Below are 21,031 nucleotides of genomic sequence, written 5' to 3'. Positions count from 1 at the left end.
GCTCAGGTCATGATCTCACAGTCCTTGAGTTCAAGCCCCACGTCGGGCTCTGTGCTGACAGCTAGCTCAGAGCCTGGAGCCTGCTTCAGATTCTGTGCCTCCCTCTCTCTCTGACCCTCCCCTGCTCATGCTGTCTCTTTCTCTCAGAAAAAAATAAAAACATTAAAAATTTTTAAAAAATAAAGAAGAGTTTTGTTTCATTTTTGAAAAGAAGATTTTGTTTTATAAAAATTGTGTTGTGAGCTTGAGTTACCATCTGATATCATTTTCCTAGCCCAACACAGTTTCACTCCAGGTACATCTTTTGTGCTATTGTTGGCAAATATTTTATATTTCTATGAGTTACAGGCCCAACATTATCTTTTATATATATAGTTTTATACAATGGTTTTCTAAACCAGTTTACAGATAAAAGGAGAAGATGCATTCATTAATACCATCTTTTATAATGGTATAATGTTCTTTTTTCCCCTGAGGACTCAAATTACTGAGTGAGGTCACTTGCTTTCAGCCTGAACAATTTCCTTTAGTATTTCTGGTAAAGCACACCTGTTGTCAATAAATTCTCTCTGTGTTTTTGTTTATCCAGGGCTATTATTATTTTGCTTTCATTCCTGAAAGATAGCTTTGCTGGATATAAGATTTTTGGTTAACAGGGTTTTCTTCTTCCTTTCTGCTCTTTGAATATGTTATTACACTGTCTCTGGCCTCTACTGTTTCTGATGTAAAGTCAGATGTATATAGATCATGTTTTATTATCAAGTCTTTTGATTGGACTGTTCATTCATAAATATTTAATGCCACTGATACAGTTGAATTTACATCTTCCATTTTACTTTTTGTTTTCTATGTATCATGTCTCTGCCCCCATTCCACTTTCACTGTTTTCTTTTTTATTAACTTAATATATTCTAATATTGCATTTAAATTTCTTTAGTGATTTCTCACTACATTTAAAATCATTTCCTTAGTGACTTCTCCCTTACAAGTGGTGAGTCATTTTATCTTGCTGCTTTCAAGATTTTTTCAAATGTTTGGAAATCATGTAACTGAGAAAGCATTCATTTCCAAAATACATAGGGAACTCCAACAACTCAGTAGCAAAAACGAAAACAAAAACAAGGAAAGCTGATTTTTTAAAAATGCACAAGAGACCTGAATAGACATATATTTAACCAAAAAGACATACAAATGGCTATAGTACACAAAATGGTGTTCAACCTCACAAATTATGAGGGCACTGCAAATCAAAACCACAGTGAGATATTATATCACATCTGTTAGGATGGCTATTAACAAAAAAACAAAAGATAATAAATGTTGATAGGATGTAGAGAAAAAGGAAGCCTTGTACACTGTTAGTGAGAATGCAATTCGTACAGCCATTAAATAAAACATAATGGAAGCTCTTCAAAAATCCAACAATATAACCACATATGATCTATGAATCTTACTTCTTCTTCTTTTTTCCAGGTTGTAATTTAAATTCTAGTTATTTAACATATAGTGTAATATTAATTTCAGGAGTAGAATTTAGTGATTCATCACTTACATACAACATCCGGTGCTCATCACAACAGGTGCCCTCCTCAATGCCCATCACCCATTTAGCCCGTGCCCCTGCCTAACTCCTTTCCAGCACCCCAGTTTTTTCTCTATAATTCAGAGTGTCTTTTATGGTTTGCTTCCCTCTATCTCTCTGTTTTCCCTTTCCCCTATGTTCATCTATTTTGCTTTTTAAATTCCATATGTGAGTGAAATCATGTGGTATTTTTCATTCTCTGACTTACTTTGCTTAGCATAATATACTCTAGCTCCATCCACATCATTGCAAATGGCAAAATGCCATTCTTTTCTTATAGCTGAGCAATATTCAGCTATAGCATATACATATTGTATATCTATACCACCTCTTCTTCATCCATTCATCAGTTGATGGACATTTGAGCTCTTTCCATAATTTGGCTATAATGCTGCTATCAACATCGGGGTGTGTGTGCCCCTTCAAATTAGTGTTTTTGTATCCTTTGAGTAAGCACAGGAATTCTCTTTCTTAGCATATACCCCAAAGAACTGAAATCAGTATTTCTAAGAGATATCTGCACTCCGATGTTCACTGCAGCACTATTTACAATGGCAAAGCTATAGGATAATCTAAATGTCCATTGACAGATGAATGGATGTTTAAAGTATGGCATACACACATACAATGAAGTTTTATTCAGCCTTAAAAAAAGATAATCATGCCACTTGCTACAACATGGATGAACTTAAAAGACATTGGGCTAAATCAGACACAAAAAATCAAATACTATCTGATCCTACTATTTCACAAACCTAAAACTGTCAGAGAATAGAACGGTGAGAATCAGAGAGTAGAACAGTGGATACTAGCAGCTGTGGAGAAGGAAACAGAAGTGTCAATCAAAGGGCACGTAATTTCAGTTACACAAGATAAGTCCTAGAGCTCTACTGCAAAGCATGGTGTATACAGTTAACAATATTATAATGCATACTTAAAAGTTTGTTAAGGCAGAGGTAGACAATGACAGGGGATGTATTTATTAGTACTGTTCTAGTACTAGGGGGCTTGGTATAGAGGATGAGAGGCTCTGGAAAAGTGACAATCACAGTTAAAATCTACAAGATAAAGATACTGTGTATTTTCTCTTCTCTTTCTAGATTAGTTTACTGAAGCTCAGAGAAACTTGCCCAAAGTCACGCTATTCCCAAATGACAGATCTAGGATTTAAGACCTAGAAGCCTGGAAACCTGTGGCCATCCTGTGCTTCTTTGCTTCTTTCCTGCAGATCTTAATGGGAATATAGAAGTAGACATTTCAAGCCACAGGCCGGAAGTCATCAGAAAACGCCTGATGCTGACTGTATGAAATCATTCCAGCCCTGTTTTCTCAAAGCACTAGCCATTTCTTCCTTTGAATCTTCCTGTTACAGCTGTCACAATTAGGTGCACTCATCTGTCATGTGTCTGTCTCCCTCTCTGGCCTGTAAGCACCCAAGTGCGGGAGCCTTGTATTTACAACTCCAGGATCCAGTCTGGGACCTGGCCAGGGAAGTCACTAACTGTTTTCTGGATGACTGCCTAAAGAAAGGCAGTATGATCACAACACATACACAGACTCCAAAGCCTCAAGAGCTAAGTCTTGGATAGACCCTGCAGTGAGTAGAGAGAATGCATGAGTACCAGGAAAGCTGAGAGACTCAGGAGGAACCAAAGGCAGACGCATTTTCAGGGAGGAGGGGGTGATTAACATTTTATTAGGTTCAGCCTCCAGACCCCATTCATATGATGTGAGGACGCTTAGGCAAAAAGGCTATGCCTGGGAACTCCTTTCAGGATCCAAACAGTGCTGGGGTTTCTACCGAACAGTGAACAGCTCAGGATGCTCAAGGGTCAGAGGAAGTGTCTCCTCACACTGGGAAGAACCTGGCAATCCCTTGGAGTTCCTCATCTCCCCTGGCTTCATAGTGGTCCACCCAGGATGCATTTCCACATCAGAGCTGTAAGAATTGATTTCTCCCTGAGGAGGCAAAATTGCATCTCTGGGGGAGCACCACATCCCTGTGTGACTCTGAGAAAATATGATCAGGGGATCCTATATATCATGTGAGGTACAGGAGGAGTCTTCAGGAGACATCATCACACTACTAATGTGCTGGGGAAGGAGGCAGGGGACAGGAGGCTTCTTTACCGACTGAGCAGAATCCCAGGGGCCAGAGTGGTAGCATATGGTCATAGAGGACCCTCTGATGGAGTCGGCTCACACCAAGGGAATGAATGGTCAACTGCAAGCTGTCTTTTCCCTGGGGAGTTATGCCATTTATCATTCCTAGTGACTACTTAAATATGACCATTTCGACAAAGTTTACTTTATTGTTAAATCCAGAAGTACCAGTAACTGACACGGTTTTTAATTTGGAAAAATAAATAAGATGAGATAGCAGCAGCCAACCCACTTCGCTCTGGGTTTGCCAGTTTATCTCCTGTATATATTTTAGATGTGAGTATTGGCACATAATGACGCAGAAGGACTAGATAATGGCTACAGATGTGGAATTTTCTCTTGCAGGAGAGGATTAGTAATTTTTCAGCTGCTCCAATCTATGGTATAATGATGTTACTAGAAGTATTATCCAAAACAAATATACCACAGTATCTTGTAACCAATTTTTAAATACTGATTTGTTTTCCTTCCCTTTAAAAAATATACATTAAAACTCAATTTAGTAGTTAATCTGACATTTACCTTTCCACTCTCTGGAACAGATCTCTCATTGCCGGAGGCACTGTCGTTTCCTCTGCCATGCACCCCACCCCCCAAAGCACTCTCAGTTATCCCCACGTCTTCCCTCCCGAAAACTTGCTGCTCTGGGACTCCAGGCAGCTGAGACCTTCCCTACTCTTCACCATTTATTTATGACTTCTCTCCTCCCATCTCTAAGCATTCACTGAAGATCTGTCATTAAACCCCCCTTCTTCCTCAGGCTCTCTCCTTCAGCACCGCATCCTCTCTGCAGCCTTTGCATCTCTACTCAAAGATCTCTCCAAAGTCCATCTCTGGGGCTCGATTCCCTGTCAAGTGTCAGGACAAATGCCTTCCTGGGCAGTTTCTCCTGAGCAGTCTGGTTGGCACCTCAAACTCAACAAAAACTCACTGGGCACCACTTACCAGGCTCTGTGCTCCACGCTAAGGGTAGTCTGTGAATAAGACACCCCATTCTTGCACTTACAATAACTAAATTCATCTTCTCTCCTATACAAGGCTCCCCCCACCTTCCCACCAATCCCAGAAACCCCATTTATATTTTACACACTCCCCCACCCAACACAACACCAGAGCATGAAGCTTCAGCTTCTATGGTATGTTCCTCTCCTGTGCTCCCATAACTAGTGAGTTATGAGGAACTAGGAATTCACTGGAAAACACCCTCTCCTCTAACAGTCCATCCGCATCAACACATCAGGCCCTCGCCATCTCCTGGCTGGACCACTCTATGTAAATGAATCTTAACTGATCCTGCGGACTCCTCTTGGACCCATTCCAGACACAGCAGTCTCCCAAAGGAGACTTCCCATCCCATCCCTTCTCTGCTCACAACTCCACCGATCCCCACCGGCACCAGAATAAACTCATTTAGTTTCCATGGACAGGCAGGTCCCCACCCGCCTTTCCAAGTGCTCTCTTCTATGTGTGTTCCACTCCAAAAATGCTGAACCACAGTCTACTCACAACACTCAATCCATGGCTTTCCTGCCTCATGCCCTTGCTAAGTCTGTTTGCTCTCCCAGAAACTTTCTCCTTTCTGCACCCCCGTCTCTGAAAGTCCTAATTCTACCTGCATTGGAAAGCCTAGTCAAATACTACAGTCTCCTGAAACATTTTTTTAAACCAGGCTTCTCACAAACATAATTAATCTTCTGTCCTCTGGTCCCCATACTATTTTAACAGAAATGTCTTGTGCACAGAGTTTTGTCTGTTTGACCTCTGTATTCATCACCAAACAGTGCAAGTACCTTGCACCAACTCTGTAAGACTCTGAGGAATGAATGGATGGAGGATCCCCTGCTGGTGACCTTCTGTGTGAGAACTGCTGAATTATGAAAGGGAACATTCTACCAAGTGATCTCTGATCTATTAGTTAGAAAACTAAGTAGGGGCACCTGGGTGGCTCAGTAAGTTAAGCAACTGACTATTGGTTTTGGCTCAGGTTGTGATCCCACAATTCATGGGTTCAAGCCCCACATCGGGCTCTGAGCAGACAGTGCAGAGCCTTCTTGGGAGAGTCTCTTTCTTCTTCTCTCTCTCTGTCCCTCCCCTGCTTTTATTCTCTTTCTCTCTTTCTCTCAAAATAAATAAAGTTAAAAAAAATAAGACAAGTAAACAAACAGACATAGAACACCGAGAAGCCAACCACTTCTCACAGGTATAATCTGCCTCTGTTTGGGTGTGTGTGTTCACAGCTGAATGGATTGGCACCTCAGGACTTTGCTTCATTCCCGTGAGCAGTGTGGTTAACTTTTACCAGTTTCCAATCAGTTCTTTTGACACAGTACTTTTACTTTTAATATTTCTGATTTAACTAGATTCTTCAGAGAAGACTAAGCCACACTCAGAAAAGTCATTTAATTTCATATTACATAGGAGGGGAAAAAAGCCTGAAGGATTCATATTATAATTTTATCACCGTGTCTCTGGCACTGAGAAACTATTTCCACAAAGCAGAGTCACTCTGCTGCTTGCACATCTGGGGACTATCCTGGGATGCGTGGCTGTAAATGTGGTTAGAGACTGTGATGCCCCCCGCTGTGCAGGAGAAAGACCAGCGTAAAGAAGTCAATACCATTTCAGCAGACAAAACAACACATACACATCCCTCAGCTGTCAATAAGAGATTTCCTTTTTGAAAAGAAAACCTTTCCTCAAAACTGGCACATAACGCCTCCTTGTAATACATGTTGCTGTACATTGGTGAATAAGGAAAACATTTCTACTTACACGATCACATGCCCCATTGTTTAAAATTATAACATTACTTATAACTTTCATTATCACAATTGTTGGGGATACTGCTGCTTCTTGGCTGGAGAGGGGAGACTAAGAGAGTGCTACTCACAGTGGGGTTCATAACCACCAGCTTCAGCCTCACCTGGGATCCCAGCTCATTTTTGCATGAAGAATCTCGGGCCCAACCCAGGTCAGCTGTATCAAAGCCTGCATCTTTAAGTGCTGTTTGCACATGGTATCTGAGAAGCAGTGGCCGAGAGATCATCATGTTTCTGAAACTTCCCTCTCAACAAGAATCATTTGGAATGCTTATAGAACATATATACAGTTCTCAGACCCATCCCCTAGCACTAATTCATGAGGTCTGAGATGAGTTATGATTGCCGTTAAGTGAGATAGTGAAATTAACAACTGATTGGAGGCCTGACTTACAGAAGGCAAAGAACAAAGTCTAATCCCTTCACCCCCTGCTATTATCACCACTATCAGGAGGGTTGCCAGATTTAGCAAATAAAAACATATGATGCCCAGTTGAATTTGAATTTCAAATAGACAAATAATATTTGAAGTGTATCCCAAATGTTGTTTGACATATACTTGTATTAAATTATTATTTTCCTGTTATTTATCTGAAATTCAAATTTACCTGGGCACCCTGCATTGTATCTGGCAACTCTATAGCCTGATTTTGGACTATCTAGGGGAAGGAAGTGAGTGACCAAAAAATAAATGGGAAAAAAAAAAGATCTGGCCCAGGTTATGGACAGCTTTGAATACCATACTCAGGAGTTTAACACAATCTGTATACTAACCAGCAGACATTTTGATCAGGGATATGAATTCTTCACCCACTTCCCCCAGGAATAATCTGAAAAGCAATGGGAAGAGTCTTCCTGTGTTAAGAGTCTCCATCCCAAAGACCCTTTAGGGAGGAAATCCAGAGATGAAGGGGTCATAGTCATGGCCAAGGACCACATCACAAAGAATAGGGAAGTTAAAATTTCAAAACCTTAAGTTTATTTTGTATTAACTCTCAACTCTTCAAGCATTTATTTAAAACCTGCACTGACTCATAAAACATAATTTAAGCCAGCGACTTGACTTTTCACCAGAACAACTTGTACACAGCTGAGCCCTAGCTTAACTTACAGAGAGCTATCTGCAATTGGGGGAAAAAAGAGATATAGTAATACACCAAAAGCCAATCTTCCAATATCCTTCTAGTGCCCACTTTGCTAGAACCTTGAACTTGGTTTCTGGACATCCCATCTATCTGCTACAAAGCCCGCACTTATAAAGTCAAGCAATTACTCAGCAACTCTCAGTTCCTTCTCATAGTCTATTTACTCGCATTTAGCAGATAATTCTTAACAATCTTAGTTATCTAGTTTCCTAACCCATGGCACAGAAGCATCAGCGGATAAGTTATAGACAGTTAAGTGGCAACAGTGACAGGATGGTAGAAAGGGTTGAAGAAAAACCAACGTATGACATAAAGAATAAAAATAGATACCCTGAACCATCAGGACGCATTTAAATTATATAAGATAAATTTATAAATAATATAAAACGCTTCTGGTTTTCATTTAAGAACTAGGCTTAAACAAGAAGAGCTTTGACTCTTGAGAAGGTAAACCTTATTTACCTAAAAGAAATACCTCACTTCTCAAACAAGTTACCTAGTGAAGTCACACATTTTAATCTAATGATTACCTTGACTCCAGGTTTACTAAAAAATTGCCTACAGAATATTCTAGGTTATACTATTTGCTCCCCTCTGATTTTCAAGTAGTATAACTTGGTCCATTCCCAAATCCCTCCCTTCACTCTCAAATATTCCCCCAGAAGCTCAACAAGAGTTCAGCAGTCTAGAATATTCTTTTTTTTTTTTAATGTTTTTATTTATTTTTGAGAGGGAGACAGACAGAGTGTGAGTGAAAGAGGGGCAAAGAGAGAACAGGAGACCAGAATCTAAAGCAGGCTCCAGGCTCTGAGCTGTCACACAGAGCCAAAGATGGGGCTCGAACCCATGAACTGTGAGATGATGACCTGATCCAAAGTCAGACACTTAACCTACTGAGCCACCAAGTCACCTCTAGAATATTCTTACATGAGAGGACATTATGGCAAACTGCATGACCAGAATTAGTCTGGATTCCTCAGGAAGAAAGGTACCTACAGGGATAGCTGCTATTGACAAAGAATGGGGACCCCATCGGGATCCCAATTCCTGTGAAAGTGCAGGAAGCAGAGCAGGAAACGGAAGTGCGTTAATACATCTCTATCTGTCCATGACTCACTGCCAGCCCGGCATCTCCCCAGACACAGGGGACAGTGAACTCCAGCCACCTGTGCTACAAGCGCCCAACCACCTCCAAATTGGCTTCCTTCTAATTGTTTTCTTTTCCCTTTGAATTGTGTTAAACTTCTAGAACATAAAATTTGCCACTTTAACTATTGTAAGGCGTATAATTCAGTGCCATTAACTACATTCACAATGTTGTGCAGCCTTCACGGCCCTCTATTTCCAAAGGTTTTCATCGTTCCAAACAGAAACTCTAACTTTTGAGCAGTGGGTCCTCATTCCTTCTCCCTCCCAGCCCCTGGTAACTCTAACCTACTCTCTGTCTGGGTGAATTTGCCTATTCTAGATAACTCATAACGTGTAATCATACAACCATCTGTCCTTCTGTGTCTGCCTTAGTTCACTAAGCATAATGTTTCCAAGACTCATCCATGTCATAGCCTCTGACAAGGCTTTATCTTCTTTCTTTAAAACATTTCTCTTCCAGTTTACCTTCTGTTTCTTTCCTCTTGCTTGATTTTACATTTTGTTTCTTATTATTTAATTCCATCCTCCGTTCCAACTTTGAACATCACCAACCACTAACCAGCTTCCTCCTGTCCATCCGTTTCCTTCCTTAACTTGACAAGGTTGGAGATGCTGACTCCACGTCAAGGTGGCATCTTCCTGACACTTCAGCTCCTCATTAGTCAGGGATCATGGTCTCTGAGGACCTTGCTTTCCACATTGCTGGAACACACTGTGTTTTCGTGTTCCAGCTGAATCCGTAAGGGAAAGGATGTGTGTGTGTGTTGGGGGGGGGGGGTTGGATTCTCATGAATGAGCCTACAGAAGTATAGCAACGTACAATATTACGAAGTTCAAACACAAGGTCACAGAGGTAAATAGGATTCTGGATTCTGGAGGTAAAAGCATTACTCCCCAAACTTCCCCCAAATATGCCCAGCCCCTGCCTTCCCCTCCTGACTGTGGTAGCACCTGTGGGTAGATTTGAATTTTACTTAAGTCGTTGGGAAGGGTAAAGAGACTCCTCCATCCTAAAACCTTACCTGGGGGCAAAAACTTGGCCTCTTGCCACAGGTGCCCTCCTTTCTGGTAGGCACACTGTCAATATTACCTGGGTCTCTCTACCTGGCAGTCTGCAGAAAAGGGCACACACATTTCATTCTCACTTTGGTTCACGCAAATCCCTCTAAAGGACTAAGACATTCTTGGTAATGGCTTTCTTAACACAACTTTTTCTCTGCTCTTTGAACATCATGAATCCCTACATTTAAATACCAAAAGACTTCAAGAACGGGGACCTATTTTGTGTATTGATCTTTGGTAAACCAAACACTACGAAACCGTTCCCAAAATGTTTGTTTCTCTGCAGAACAACAGCAATCTTATTCTCTTCTAGAAGAAAGCTGTGCTCTGGAACTTACTTGAAAGCACCTTATTAATATCCTGTATTAAGTAGAGCCATGCTGAAGTTTCTCAGCTTCCTTTCCTGACTTCACAGAGGGCAGAGTGAATGTTAAGCAGCCCCTTTAACTTCCCATCTAAGAGCTTGTTCCTATGCTATGCCCCTAACCAGAACTCTTCTCCCAGGCACAAACCAAGGGTGCTGGGCAGATGCAAGCTATATCCTGGCAACTCTGAGGCAATCTGCCCTACATAAGTGCCAAGTGGTGTGGCTTCATCCTGGTCTCCGTGAGCTTTTCCTTGGGTGTCCAGAAAGAAGACACTCTTCCTCCCCTCCCACCTCAACTTGCTGTGATGTTGCTTGGCTGACCTGATGGTGCAGATGGATGCTGACCACTCCCTCCATCAAGCCCCAGGCTGGCCACAGTGCAGACTGGTATGTCTTATGCTTGGTTGAGAACTCCCTTTTCAGTGACATAACTAGCAGAGTCCTTTGTCCTAAAGCACGACCTTTTCTTTTCTTTTTTTTTTTTTAATATGGTAACTATATTGATGTCAGTTATTAAGGAAAATGGTCCCAAGTTACTAGCACCTTTTCATCACCAGCTAGGTGCCTTTGTGCAGTTTGCAACCTGCATAACTGTACATAGCAACCCTACAATGTCATTTGGTTAAGGGTAGGATTTTCACCAGTTTCTCAGCTTTCAGCTTCTCTGTTTCCAGGCTTTGTCTTAAAGTGAAAAAATAAACTTAATGGCAGAAATAAACAATATTCCAATATTTAGGAATATTTACTCTTTCTAACATGCATAGGAAGATTGCGTTTTTAATGTAGTAAAATACACATGACCAAATTGATCATCTTTAGCATTAAGAGATAAAAGAGATAAGAGAGATGTGGGGGCGCCTGGGTGGCTTAGTCGGCGGAAAGCGTCCGACTTTCCCTTAGGTCATGATCTCGTGGTTCGTGGGTTCGAGCCCCGCGTCGGGCTCTGTGCTGACTGCCAGCTCGGAGCCTGGAGCCTGTTTCAGAGTCTGTATCTCCCTCTATCTCTGACCCTCCCCTGCTCATGCTGTCTCTCTCTCTCTCTCCTAGAAGTATTAAAAAAAAAGAGAGAGATGTGAAAATAATTTAAATATCATTATATTCTATTTTTAAGCGAATTCCTTACATTAAAAATTTTTAATTGGAAAAACTCATTGTGTCCTCATCATTTTATATTTCATTAGAGATCCCAATTTTGAAATCGAAGGTAAGAACGATACCCAAGGACCTTTTTTACTTTTTCTCTCACAATCTTAAAAAGGCCAATAAGAAATTTCTAAGTGTAAGGTAAGAATGTCAGTTTGCAAATATGTGGGTTGGGAATACTTACTTCAGTAATTTATCAGAATAACTCTTCAAAATGAATGCAATTAAACCGTTTCCTATTCCCTGAAGCATTCTGCAGGAACCTCAGCTCCTGTGCAAGCTCTTGTTATGTGAGAATAGTGAGAGGTTAGATTTCCCATGAAAGGGGGTGACTGGGTCTTCATGTTTGGAATTCAAACCTACAAAGCCCAAATTATTTGAATTTGGGTTGATGCAGTTGTTAGATGATTAAAATTTCAGACTGCCTTATTTAAACCAACACGCAATTAACAAAGTCTCTACTCTGGCAACAGATCAGCAAGTTCTACAGTGACTTCAGGGAGAGTCCGGGATTGAATCAGAACAAGTAGTGTAGTGTAAGGTAATGTAATGTAGTGTAACGTAACGTAACGTAACGTAACGTAATATGTACCACCGTTGGAATCAGAATTCTCATCTAGGAGTGTTCTAGGATGCAGGGATATAGGGATTCAGGATTCAAGGATCAGCCTTTAGGTTCAAAGCTATATTGTGGGGAAACCCCCAATGAGGCTCCAGATGACAGAAAGGCATTTATTATCACACTCTCAAAGTCTCAGAACGCTGCTTCTTGGCAAGTTTCTGGAATGTGGCATGGGGTTTCTGTTCACTCCTATCCCGTGAAAACAAATCACAGACTCCATGGATGGAGGAATCGTTTCAGGCTACCTAGGCCAAATCCACTAAGATGTTGGAATGAATGACTAGAGGAAATAAGACCCAGGAATATAATGGCAACAAATTATTGAGTCTTCTTTTCCAATTTGGCAATAATGAATCCAAATAAGATTTTGCTAGTGTTGGTGGACAGGATGTTCTCTAGAAGCCAATAACTTTTTAATTCCAATTAGAATCACTGTGACAGCTGAGAGCCTAAACAGAAGCAGAGGGCACACACACACACACACACACACACACACACACACACACTGGAGATTAAACCTCCCTTCAAAATACCAAGGCAGATGTCAATGACAAAGGGACGGGGCAGTGTACATAGCTGCTGATCCTGAAATCTGCAGCCTACACTTTTAGGGTACAAAGCCCCTCATCTTAAAATTTAGAACACATTTACAGAAGTAGAAAAAAACACTTTTAAAATTCATATGAAGCCACAAAAGATCCTTAATAGCCAAAGATCTCCTCAGAAAGAAGAACAAAGCAGGAGGCATCACACTGCCTGACTTCAAGATATACTATGCAGCTAGAGTCATCAAAACAGTACAGCATTGGCATAAAAACACAAATAGAACAATGGAACAGAAGCAAGAGCCCAGAAGTAAACTCAAGCATATTCAGTTAACTAATATTTGACAAGAGAGCCAAGAATACTCAGTGGAAGAAAGATAGTCTCTTTAATAAACAGTGCTGGGATAATTGGATATTTACATGAAAAAGAATGAAACTGGACCCATATCTTAAACCACTCACAGAAATGAACTCAAAATGTATTAAAGACTTAATCTATTAAGTTAATGATCCAGCAAATCTACTGGGATTATATCTGAAGGAAATAAAAACTCCAGCTCAAAAAGACACAGTACCACCATGTTCATAGCAGCATTATTTGCAATAACCAAGAGATGGAAACAACCTAAATGTCTATTGACAGGTGAATGGATAAAGAAGTTATGGTGTACATGCAAGTACACACACACAAGAATATTTTTGAGCCATTATAAAAAAAACAAGGAAACTCTACCACTTGCAAAAACATGGACGGACCTTGAAGGCATTATGTTCCGTGAATTAAGTCAGATAGAGAAAGACAAACACTGTAACTCTATGATCTCACTTATATGTGGAACAACAATAACAACAACAAACAACCAAAAATATTTTTAAAAAATCATAGAAAAGAGAGATCAGATTTGTGGTTATCCGAGGCAGAGGGTGGGGAGGAGGGGTAAATGGAGGAAGAGAGTCAAAAGGTATAAGCCTCCCAGTTATAAGTAAGTACTAGTGTATGGACAACAGGATGACTGTAGCTAACACTCGTGTATGAGATACAGTTGACCCTGAACAACAAAGGTTTGAACTACATGGGTCCATTTATACATGGATTTTTAAAAATATAAATATAGTATAAGTGTATTTTTTCTTTGTTATGATTACCTTTTTTCTGTTACTTTATTATAAGACTATAGTATACAATGCATGCAACATACAAACTATGTGTTAACAAGATTGTTCATGTTATGAGAAGACTTCCTATCAAAAGCAGGCTCTTAGTAGTTAAGTTTTGGGGGAGTGAAGTGCAGAGGGTCAGCGCCTCTAACCCCTAAGTTGTTCAAAAGTCAAGTACTTTGGAAAGTTGCGAAGAGAGTTCTTAATCCTAAGAGTTCTCGTGATAAGGAAACATTTTTCTTCCGTTTTGTCTTTCTTTTCTTTGTATTGTATTTATGAGAAGAGAGACATTAGCTGATCCTAGTATGGTAATCATTTCACAATATATATAAATCAAACCATCATTCTGTACACCTTAAAATTATACAGTTATGCATGTCAGTTATTTCTCAATCAAATTAAGAAAAATATACAGACTATACCCAGATGTCAAATGATCAAAACTTGGAATAAAGCTAAGACTGCATCATTTTGTTATCACCTCGGATATACTGGTCTAGCTGTCAGCACTGGGAACAGGTAATACACACACTGAATGAAATGACAGGTTCAATGCACAGTGAGCCAGTTACTGTACTCTGCCTGCAGTCTAGTGGCAATGAGCAGTCAGTAGCCCTAAAGAAAAAGAGCTCTCAGAAACTTGAAGCTTGTTTTGTTTTGTTTTGTTTTTTTAAACACACCTGCAGATAAAGGAGCTAAAAATCCCAAAAGAAGATGCCTTCTTTTGTTAATACCTAAAACAATAAGGGAGCACATGGAGGGATGAAGAAAGAGAAATTAGGGATAGTTCAGTTCATATCTATCCAACCCAGCCTTCAAGGAAACCACCATTTCTTTAAGTGGCAAACAAAGTGTGTGTGTGTGTGTGTGTGTGTGTGTGTGTGTGTGTGTGTGTAGAGAAAGAGAGAGAACTCTTGTATTTTCTAAGAAATTCTACCACCTTAGTAAAAACTATAGAAAGAACAGTTAGAAGACATGCTTAATGTCTACCAGCGATTTTGTTTTATTTACTATTGTATCTCTAGAGTCTAAAACCACGCCTGTCTCATAGTTAGTGCTCAATAAATTTTTGTTGAATGAGCATCATAATTGTCAAGAGAAGATAGACGAATTCCAAATACTCTGACTTGATACAGTCGATAGGCAAGTATTGAATGGTTTCCAAACTGAAATGTCCCCAAAGTGAAAAAAATGTCAAGTAAAATTCCATTCATATGTACAAATATATTCTTAATGCTTTGATGCTCACAGTCTACCTCTGCTTCTGTCCAATATGCCAACTGACCAGCTACTACCGTAGAGGTTCTAAAGGAAAACTAGTATGTACTACCACAGGATAATACTAGTGCTGGCTACTTCCACCAGTCCTGGTGCTGGGCCTGGGTCTTACATGTTCCAAAACTGGATGTGTCAGCCCACCCTGAACAGATCCATCTCTCAGAAGGTGATAGGGTCTGCCTGAATCACTAAGACACTGGCAGCTGAAAATACCATGAGATACCATGATTTCCCTTGATAAGAGGAACCGATCCTTATTCGCAGTCTCCCTTACAGGGCCTTGGGCTCCACATATAAAAGCTACTGCATAAATAGTCCTTTATCAAACACAGAATCTATTATAACACCGTAGAGGCAGCTGAAGTCACTGATATTCCAAATAAGATGTTTAAAAATTTGTGTTGGGGCACCTGGGTGGCTCAGTCAGGTTTAAGCATCTGACTTTGGCTCAGATCATGATCTCACAGTCTGTAGATTCAAGTCCTGTGTTGGCTCTTGTGGACTGCTCAGAGCCTGGAGCTTGCTTTGGATTCTGTGTGTCTCTCTCTCAAAAAAAACAAAAAAAAACAAAACAAAAACAAACATTAAAAAAATTCTGTGTTGTTCTTTAGCTACTGAACTCTTTATTCACCTAGTTTTGCTTGCTGTTTGACCATCTTAATGTTCTTTTGAACAGCCAGTAACTTCTTAAATGCCTGAACTGAGAGGCCCTTTGGAACCTTTTCTGCAAAACCCTGCAGCACTAGGGCTCTTGGGTGGCTTAGTCGGTTAAGCCTCCGACTCTTGATTTTGGCTCAGGTCTTCATCTCACGGAGATCATGGAGTCCCTCGGCATGCTCTGCCGTACTGACAGCATGAAGCCTGCTTGGGATTCTCTCTCTCCTTCTCTGTTCCTCCCCTGTTCTTGTGCATGCACATGTGTGTGCTCTCTCTCTCTCTCTCTCTCTCTCCATCTTTCAAAAATAAACTGAAAAAAAGAAAAAAGGACTGCAGCACCTGAGAGTACACATCTTTTCCCAGCAACATCCAGGCCTCCCCCCTCTCCTGGCTGCTCCCCTTCCTCAGTCCTCCTCACTCCTTCCTCACAGCCCCATAAATAGCATTCTGCAGGGAGACGCCATTGCTCTGGTTAAGCTCACCGGCAGTGTCATCTTAAATGAGATTGCTCACAAGCCAATGGTGCTTCAGTCCAAATGGACAGTAGCTCACTGGGCTTCTGGGACACTCCCAAGGATCTCAAAGTGAGAAGTCTAAAACAAAAACTCCATCCTTCTTTCTCAGGTTCAAACCTGTACTCTGCATTACTTAATTTGATGAATCACCTTCGTTTCATCAAATGTCCACTTGTTTCACCACCTGAATTCATTGAGGACCAATCCTTGTTGACTCTACCTCTGGAACAGCTCTCAAATCTTTGCCTTTTCCCCATTGCCTTGGTCAGGTCCCGACACCTTATGTGGTCTCTCAGCCTCAAGTCTCTTTATTTATACTTCTCTTCGAGCTGTTGATATGTCCTTCTTTGTGCTGGTAACCTGCAGACATTTGTGCTTTCTCCATACTGGGCTATAACTTCTTTGGAAACACAAACCTTATCCTTATTTTTCCTATTATTCCCAGTGGTAACACTGTGCTTGGTACATAATAAGTGCTCAATAAATAGACTTTGGCAATAGAGCATGGATTATCTTAAATGAGACTGTACCTTATTCCCCCAAAGAGCAGCTCATTAGATAATTAAATATTTACTCGTTTTCCCAGCTCAGTTAACAATGTTATGTATACACACAGGCCATACACACAGACACCTATACACACAGTAACTGCCTTTAAGTCAATCTTCTATCAAACACCAAGAAAGGATCTATGTTCCAAATAATTGAGACATAAATTAGTTCATGTTTTTTGTTCCTGGTCTTCCTTGAGAAAATGACACAATGCTCAGTGCCAAATGGGAAATTATTTTGCAAACCTATACCCCCCAAATACCACCAAACATAGGTCATGCATCTTTCTTGTATTTTGATCCCATTGCTGTGACTTAGTGTGGTAATTGTATTACAAAGCTATTATTCGATGAAATGAAAATGGCAAAACAATTTAAGTGTTCCTCTAAAAAAACTCCATTAGGATGCAATTATAAGTGAAATTACAACGGCAAAATCATTGGAATGCAAGTCTGGAAGGTACAGTTATGAAACCATTAAAACGCTTCTGTTAGGGCCTCACAGTGTCGAGTGAAACCACACACTCCTGGGGACACAGTTTTAATTCACTAAAGCAGTCAGCATTTATGGAAAGATGAAAATATCAGCGCTCCACTGTTTCACAGCATTATCCAAACTCCTGAAGGCCACCGAGGGGTGTGTGCCATCACCAGGGCTTAAAGGTGTATGGAATAAACTGATAAGAGAACCAAAGTATTACTGTGTTTCCATTCGGCACCAAGAAGACAAAGGCACAAGAGAAAGCTTGGTTTAGAGTTTTCTGAAATAGTTCCAATATAAAAGCTAGGATCATAATGTGAAACAGTTTTTATCCTACAATGATATATGTGTGCAGATGTATTTCTAAGTATCTATCTTCTTAAAATGCTCTGCTAACGTACTCCTCTTGCAACATCTCGATAAATATTTTGATGCCCAGGCTTACAGTTAATAGAGCTGCTCACCAAAAGAAAAACAAAACAAAACAAAGACAAAATTTAGTGCTGGATACACACCAGACACTAAAATGATCAATTTGACAAACGACCGAGGACCCTCCTCAGAATTACGTTCTGCATTTGGATGGCTGAACACGGAGATGAGTCTACCAGCAAAAACATGCAAAAAGATGCCCCCCACCTCCCTATCTCGCAGTTTGCTTCTGAGGATCTGTCTCTATTAGTTAAGCAATTAAAAAAATAGGTGCTAGGACGTGGTCATATAAAGAAACAAGTGTTCAAGAAATAAGATGTAAGTCCTTTTCTCATGATTTTCTCTCTCGCACTGTCACAGAGCAGGTTAGAAAATGGTATTTGATTTTTTTCACACAGGAAACTTCTTAGCATCAATGATTATAACATTACTCAGTGAAATTACTAGGTTTCCACAAAAATTGCACACTTTTGTTTATTAAACTTTAGTTTTAAATAATCTCTTGGAAATAAAGATACCAAGTACTCTTACTCTCACAGACTCTGAGATGCATAAAGATTTCATATGCAATAAACGTGGTCTCTGGGGTATGCTGAGCAAAACAGCTTTGAAAGTCCTCATGCCTTAAAATACCAAATGTCTGAAGTGGACTAAGTCGTTGGGGCTATGTTGCTGCATGCATGTTTCTTGGCCTTGTTATTTTCCCTTCCCACAGGGAAGGGTTCCTTTGTAACCATATGAACCTTAAGTGCATAGTAACTTTAAAACAAATGCCAAATCTGCTATCTAGATATTTGACAGAGAGATCATATTATTTTACAAATATAATTATTTGGATATTAATATGACTTGAAATAGATTTTTTTAAATTTTAAGTTTATTTATTTTAATATAGAGTGTGCATGGACGAGCACAAGTCGGAGAGGGGGGCAGAGACAGAAAGGGCAGAGAGAATCCCAAGCAGGCACCACACCATCAGTGCAAAGCCTAATGTGGGGCTTGAACTCATGAACTGTGAGACCATGACCTGAGCTGAGATCAAGAGTTGGACACTTAACTGACTGAGCCACCAAAATCTGAAATAGGTTTTTAAACCAGACGAGGAAGCTCTTCCAGTTTAGGCACTAAGGTACAAACTTTGAAAAAGACACAAAAAGTCATCCACAGAAAATTCTATGAATAAGACTTACGGAAAAAAGGCTTACAAGCAAAAATGCGCATAGATTATAGAAAAAAAAACCTAGCAGGGTCCCAAAAATATTTAAATCCTAGTATTATACATAACATTTGAAATTCAGAATTTTAAATTACATTTGTCAGAGTTTTGTAGAATTACAAATAGATATTTCAAAAAATATATATTTCAAATCTATAGAAATCTATATTTCAAAAAGTACCAAACAAGTTTTCATCTAATTTATTAACTTCCACGGGCATATCTTTGGAAGTTTAATAAAGGAGAAACCAACACAACATTTATAATAACATAAGTTAAAATATATTGCTCTAACTTAGTTTGAAACACATAAACACAGAAGTTGGATTGATGGATGGATAGATGATAAAGAAAATATGGTAAATGTTAACTATAGGATCTATCTAGGTGGTGGATATACACGGGCATTATGGTACAACATTTTTGATTCTTTTGTATGTTTAAAATTGTTCATAATAAAGTAGTGGGGGAAAAGCAGTGCTCTAGATGAAAAGTATGTATTCTATTTGTTAATACACATTAACAAATCTGTCTCACCAGCACGATGCACTCACCTAGCCATCCGGATCCTGAATTTGGAATGCACAGGTCTGTCTCAGCACTGGGCAACACGAAGCCAACCACAAACACCTCCACGCCGTCTGCCATGAGGGCCATGCCCAGGACAAAGAACAGGGCCCACTGGAAACGGCCATGACCACACTCTTGGATTATCAGCTCATACTGCTGGGCTAGTTCTTCCTCATCAGCTTTCCTCTCTGACTCCAGCTCCTGTCGGTCTTTGTGCACATCGCCCTTGGGCTGCCCCACTGACACAATGCTGTCCTTCCCTTGGTTCATACTGGGGATGCCCTGATACTCCCCTTCATAGATTTCATCCTCTTCATCGTGGCCCTCAGTAGCTTCACTAGAGCCTTCATCATCATTGGCCTCCCCGCCATAGGTCTCTCCAGGTGGGTAATAGTCATCATCCTCTTCTTCGTCTTGGAATCGACTATAAGACCTTTGGGTGTATTCATCCTGGGCCCGGTCCACCGCCTGGTTCACCTTCTTTACTGTTTGCTTCTTCACCTCTCGGGCAATGTCCTTGGCACCCTTCATCAGTGAAGTCCTATCCTTGTAAGAGTCTTCCATCTTATCTCAACTGATGGCCAACGCGAAGAGGAGAATTTTTCAGAATCTGATCAGTGGTTCAGCCCTGACAGCATCATCCACTTTTGGTTCAAAACAGAACTGCAAAAGAAGAAAAAACACACGAGCCACTTATTATTCCTTTCTTGCCTTTTTCACTATCTCTTCCTTGGTCTTTCTTCACTGTCCCCTCAGACTAAGACATAGAATTAGCTTTTCCTTTCTTTGGTCTCATTGTCTGGATGCATACCAGATGCTGGCTCTCTGCCAGGTGTGATCAGCACTTGGAGTATTTACAGGTTTATTATTATTATTATTATTTGGTGTTTAACGAATTCTGTCCCCTGGGAACTCTGCAGAGAATGCACAGACATTCCCCTGAGAATAAAACAGGACATCTGGAACCTCTAAAAGTACATCTAGAGGGTGATGGGCATGGAGGAGGGCACTTGGTGGGATGAGCACTGGGTGTTATATGGAAATCAACTTGACAATAAACTATGAAAGGAAAAAACAAACAAACAAACAAATAAAAGTACATCTAACACATGCAGAAAATGTTAAAGAGATATGCCCTGATTGAGAAAAACAGAATTGCTCAAAGATGTATACACACACTGCAAAGTCAAAACCAGAAAGTGAGAAGAATCCTGCCTGAACTTATTTCCTAATATTAAAGAAAAAGCAGGCAATCAGCCCCATATGCAATGCTATTGAGTCATATATATATATATTCGTAAAATGCCTTTCCCCCCTCCTTTCATTGTATTTCCTTCCAATAAATAACAAAGACTCACAAGGTGTCCCAAACAGCAATTGAGTATTTGCCCTAGTACAATGGTCACGTCGGTAGGAAATGAGTAGAGTTCATCAAATGATTTCACAGATGTCTCTGATAAACACTGGATTAGAACATTTGGCTTATCTAGTTGGGGGCTGTCCTTTCAGAACTCACCCTCAGGCCAGCAGGGACAGGTAAGCCATATGCAATGTCCCTTCACAACCCCACCCTGTA

The 21,031-nt window shown here is 40.3% G+C and overlaps 1 protein-coding gene across 1 annotated transcript in view; it reads right to left on the bottom strand.

Moving 5' to 3' along the window:
* SV2C (synaptic vesicle glycoprotein 2C) overlaps window positions 1-21,031 on the bottom strand; it is a 207,755-nt gene that overhangs the window by 134,242 nt on the left and 52,482 nt on the right. The window contains exon 2 of the mRNA XM_039245561.1: window positions 19,440-20,118. Within this exon, the coding sequence (XP_039101492.1) occupies window positions 19,440-20,019 (580 nt within the window). The 5' untranslated portion in view covers window positions 20,020-20,118. The remainder of the gene's footprint in view (window positions 1-19,439; window positions 20,119-21,031) is intronic.

The sequence above is a fragment of the Hyaena hyaena genome, unplaced genomic scaffold, assembly GCF_003009895.1.
Source record: "Hyaena hyaena isolate Hyena2069 unplaced genomic scaffold, ASM300989v1 scaffold_260, whole genome shotgun sequence".
In the NCBI taxonomy this organism is placed as follows: Eukaryota; Metazoa; Chordata; class Mammalia; order Carnivora; family Hyaenidae; genus Hyaena; species Hyaena hyaena.
The sequence above is the reverse complement of the archived record's forward strand: the minus strand, read 5'-3'. Positions and strand labels throughout refer to the sequence as shown.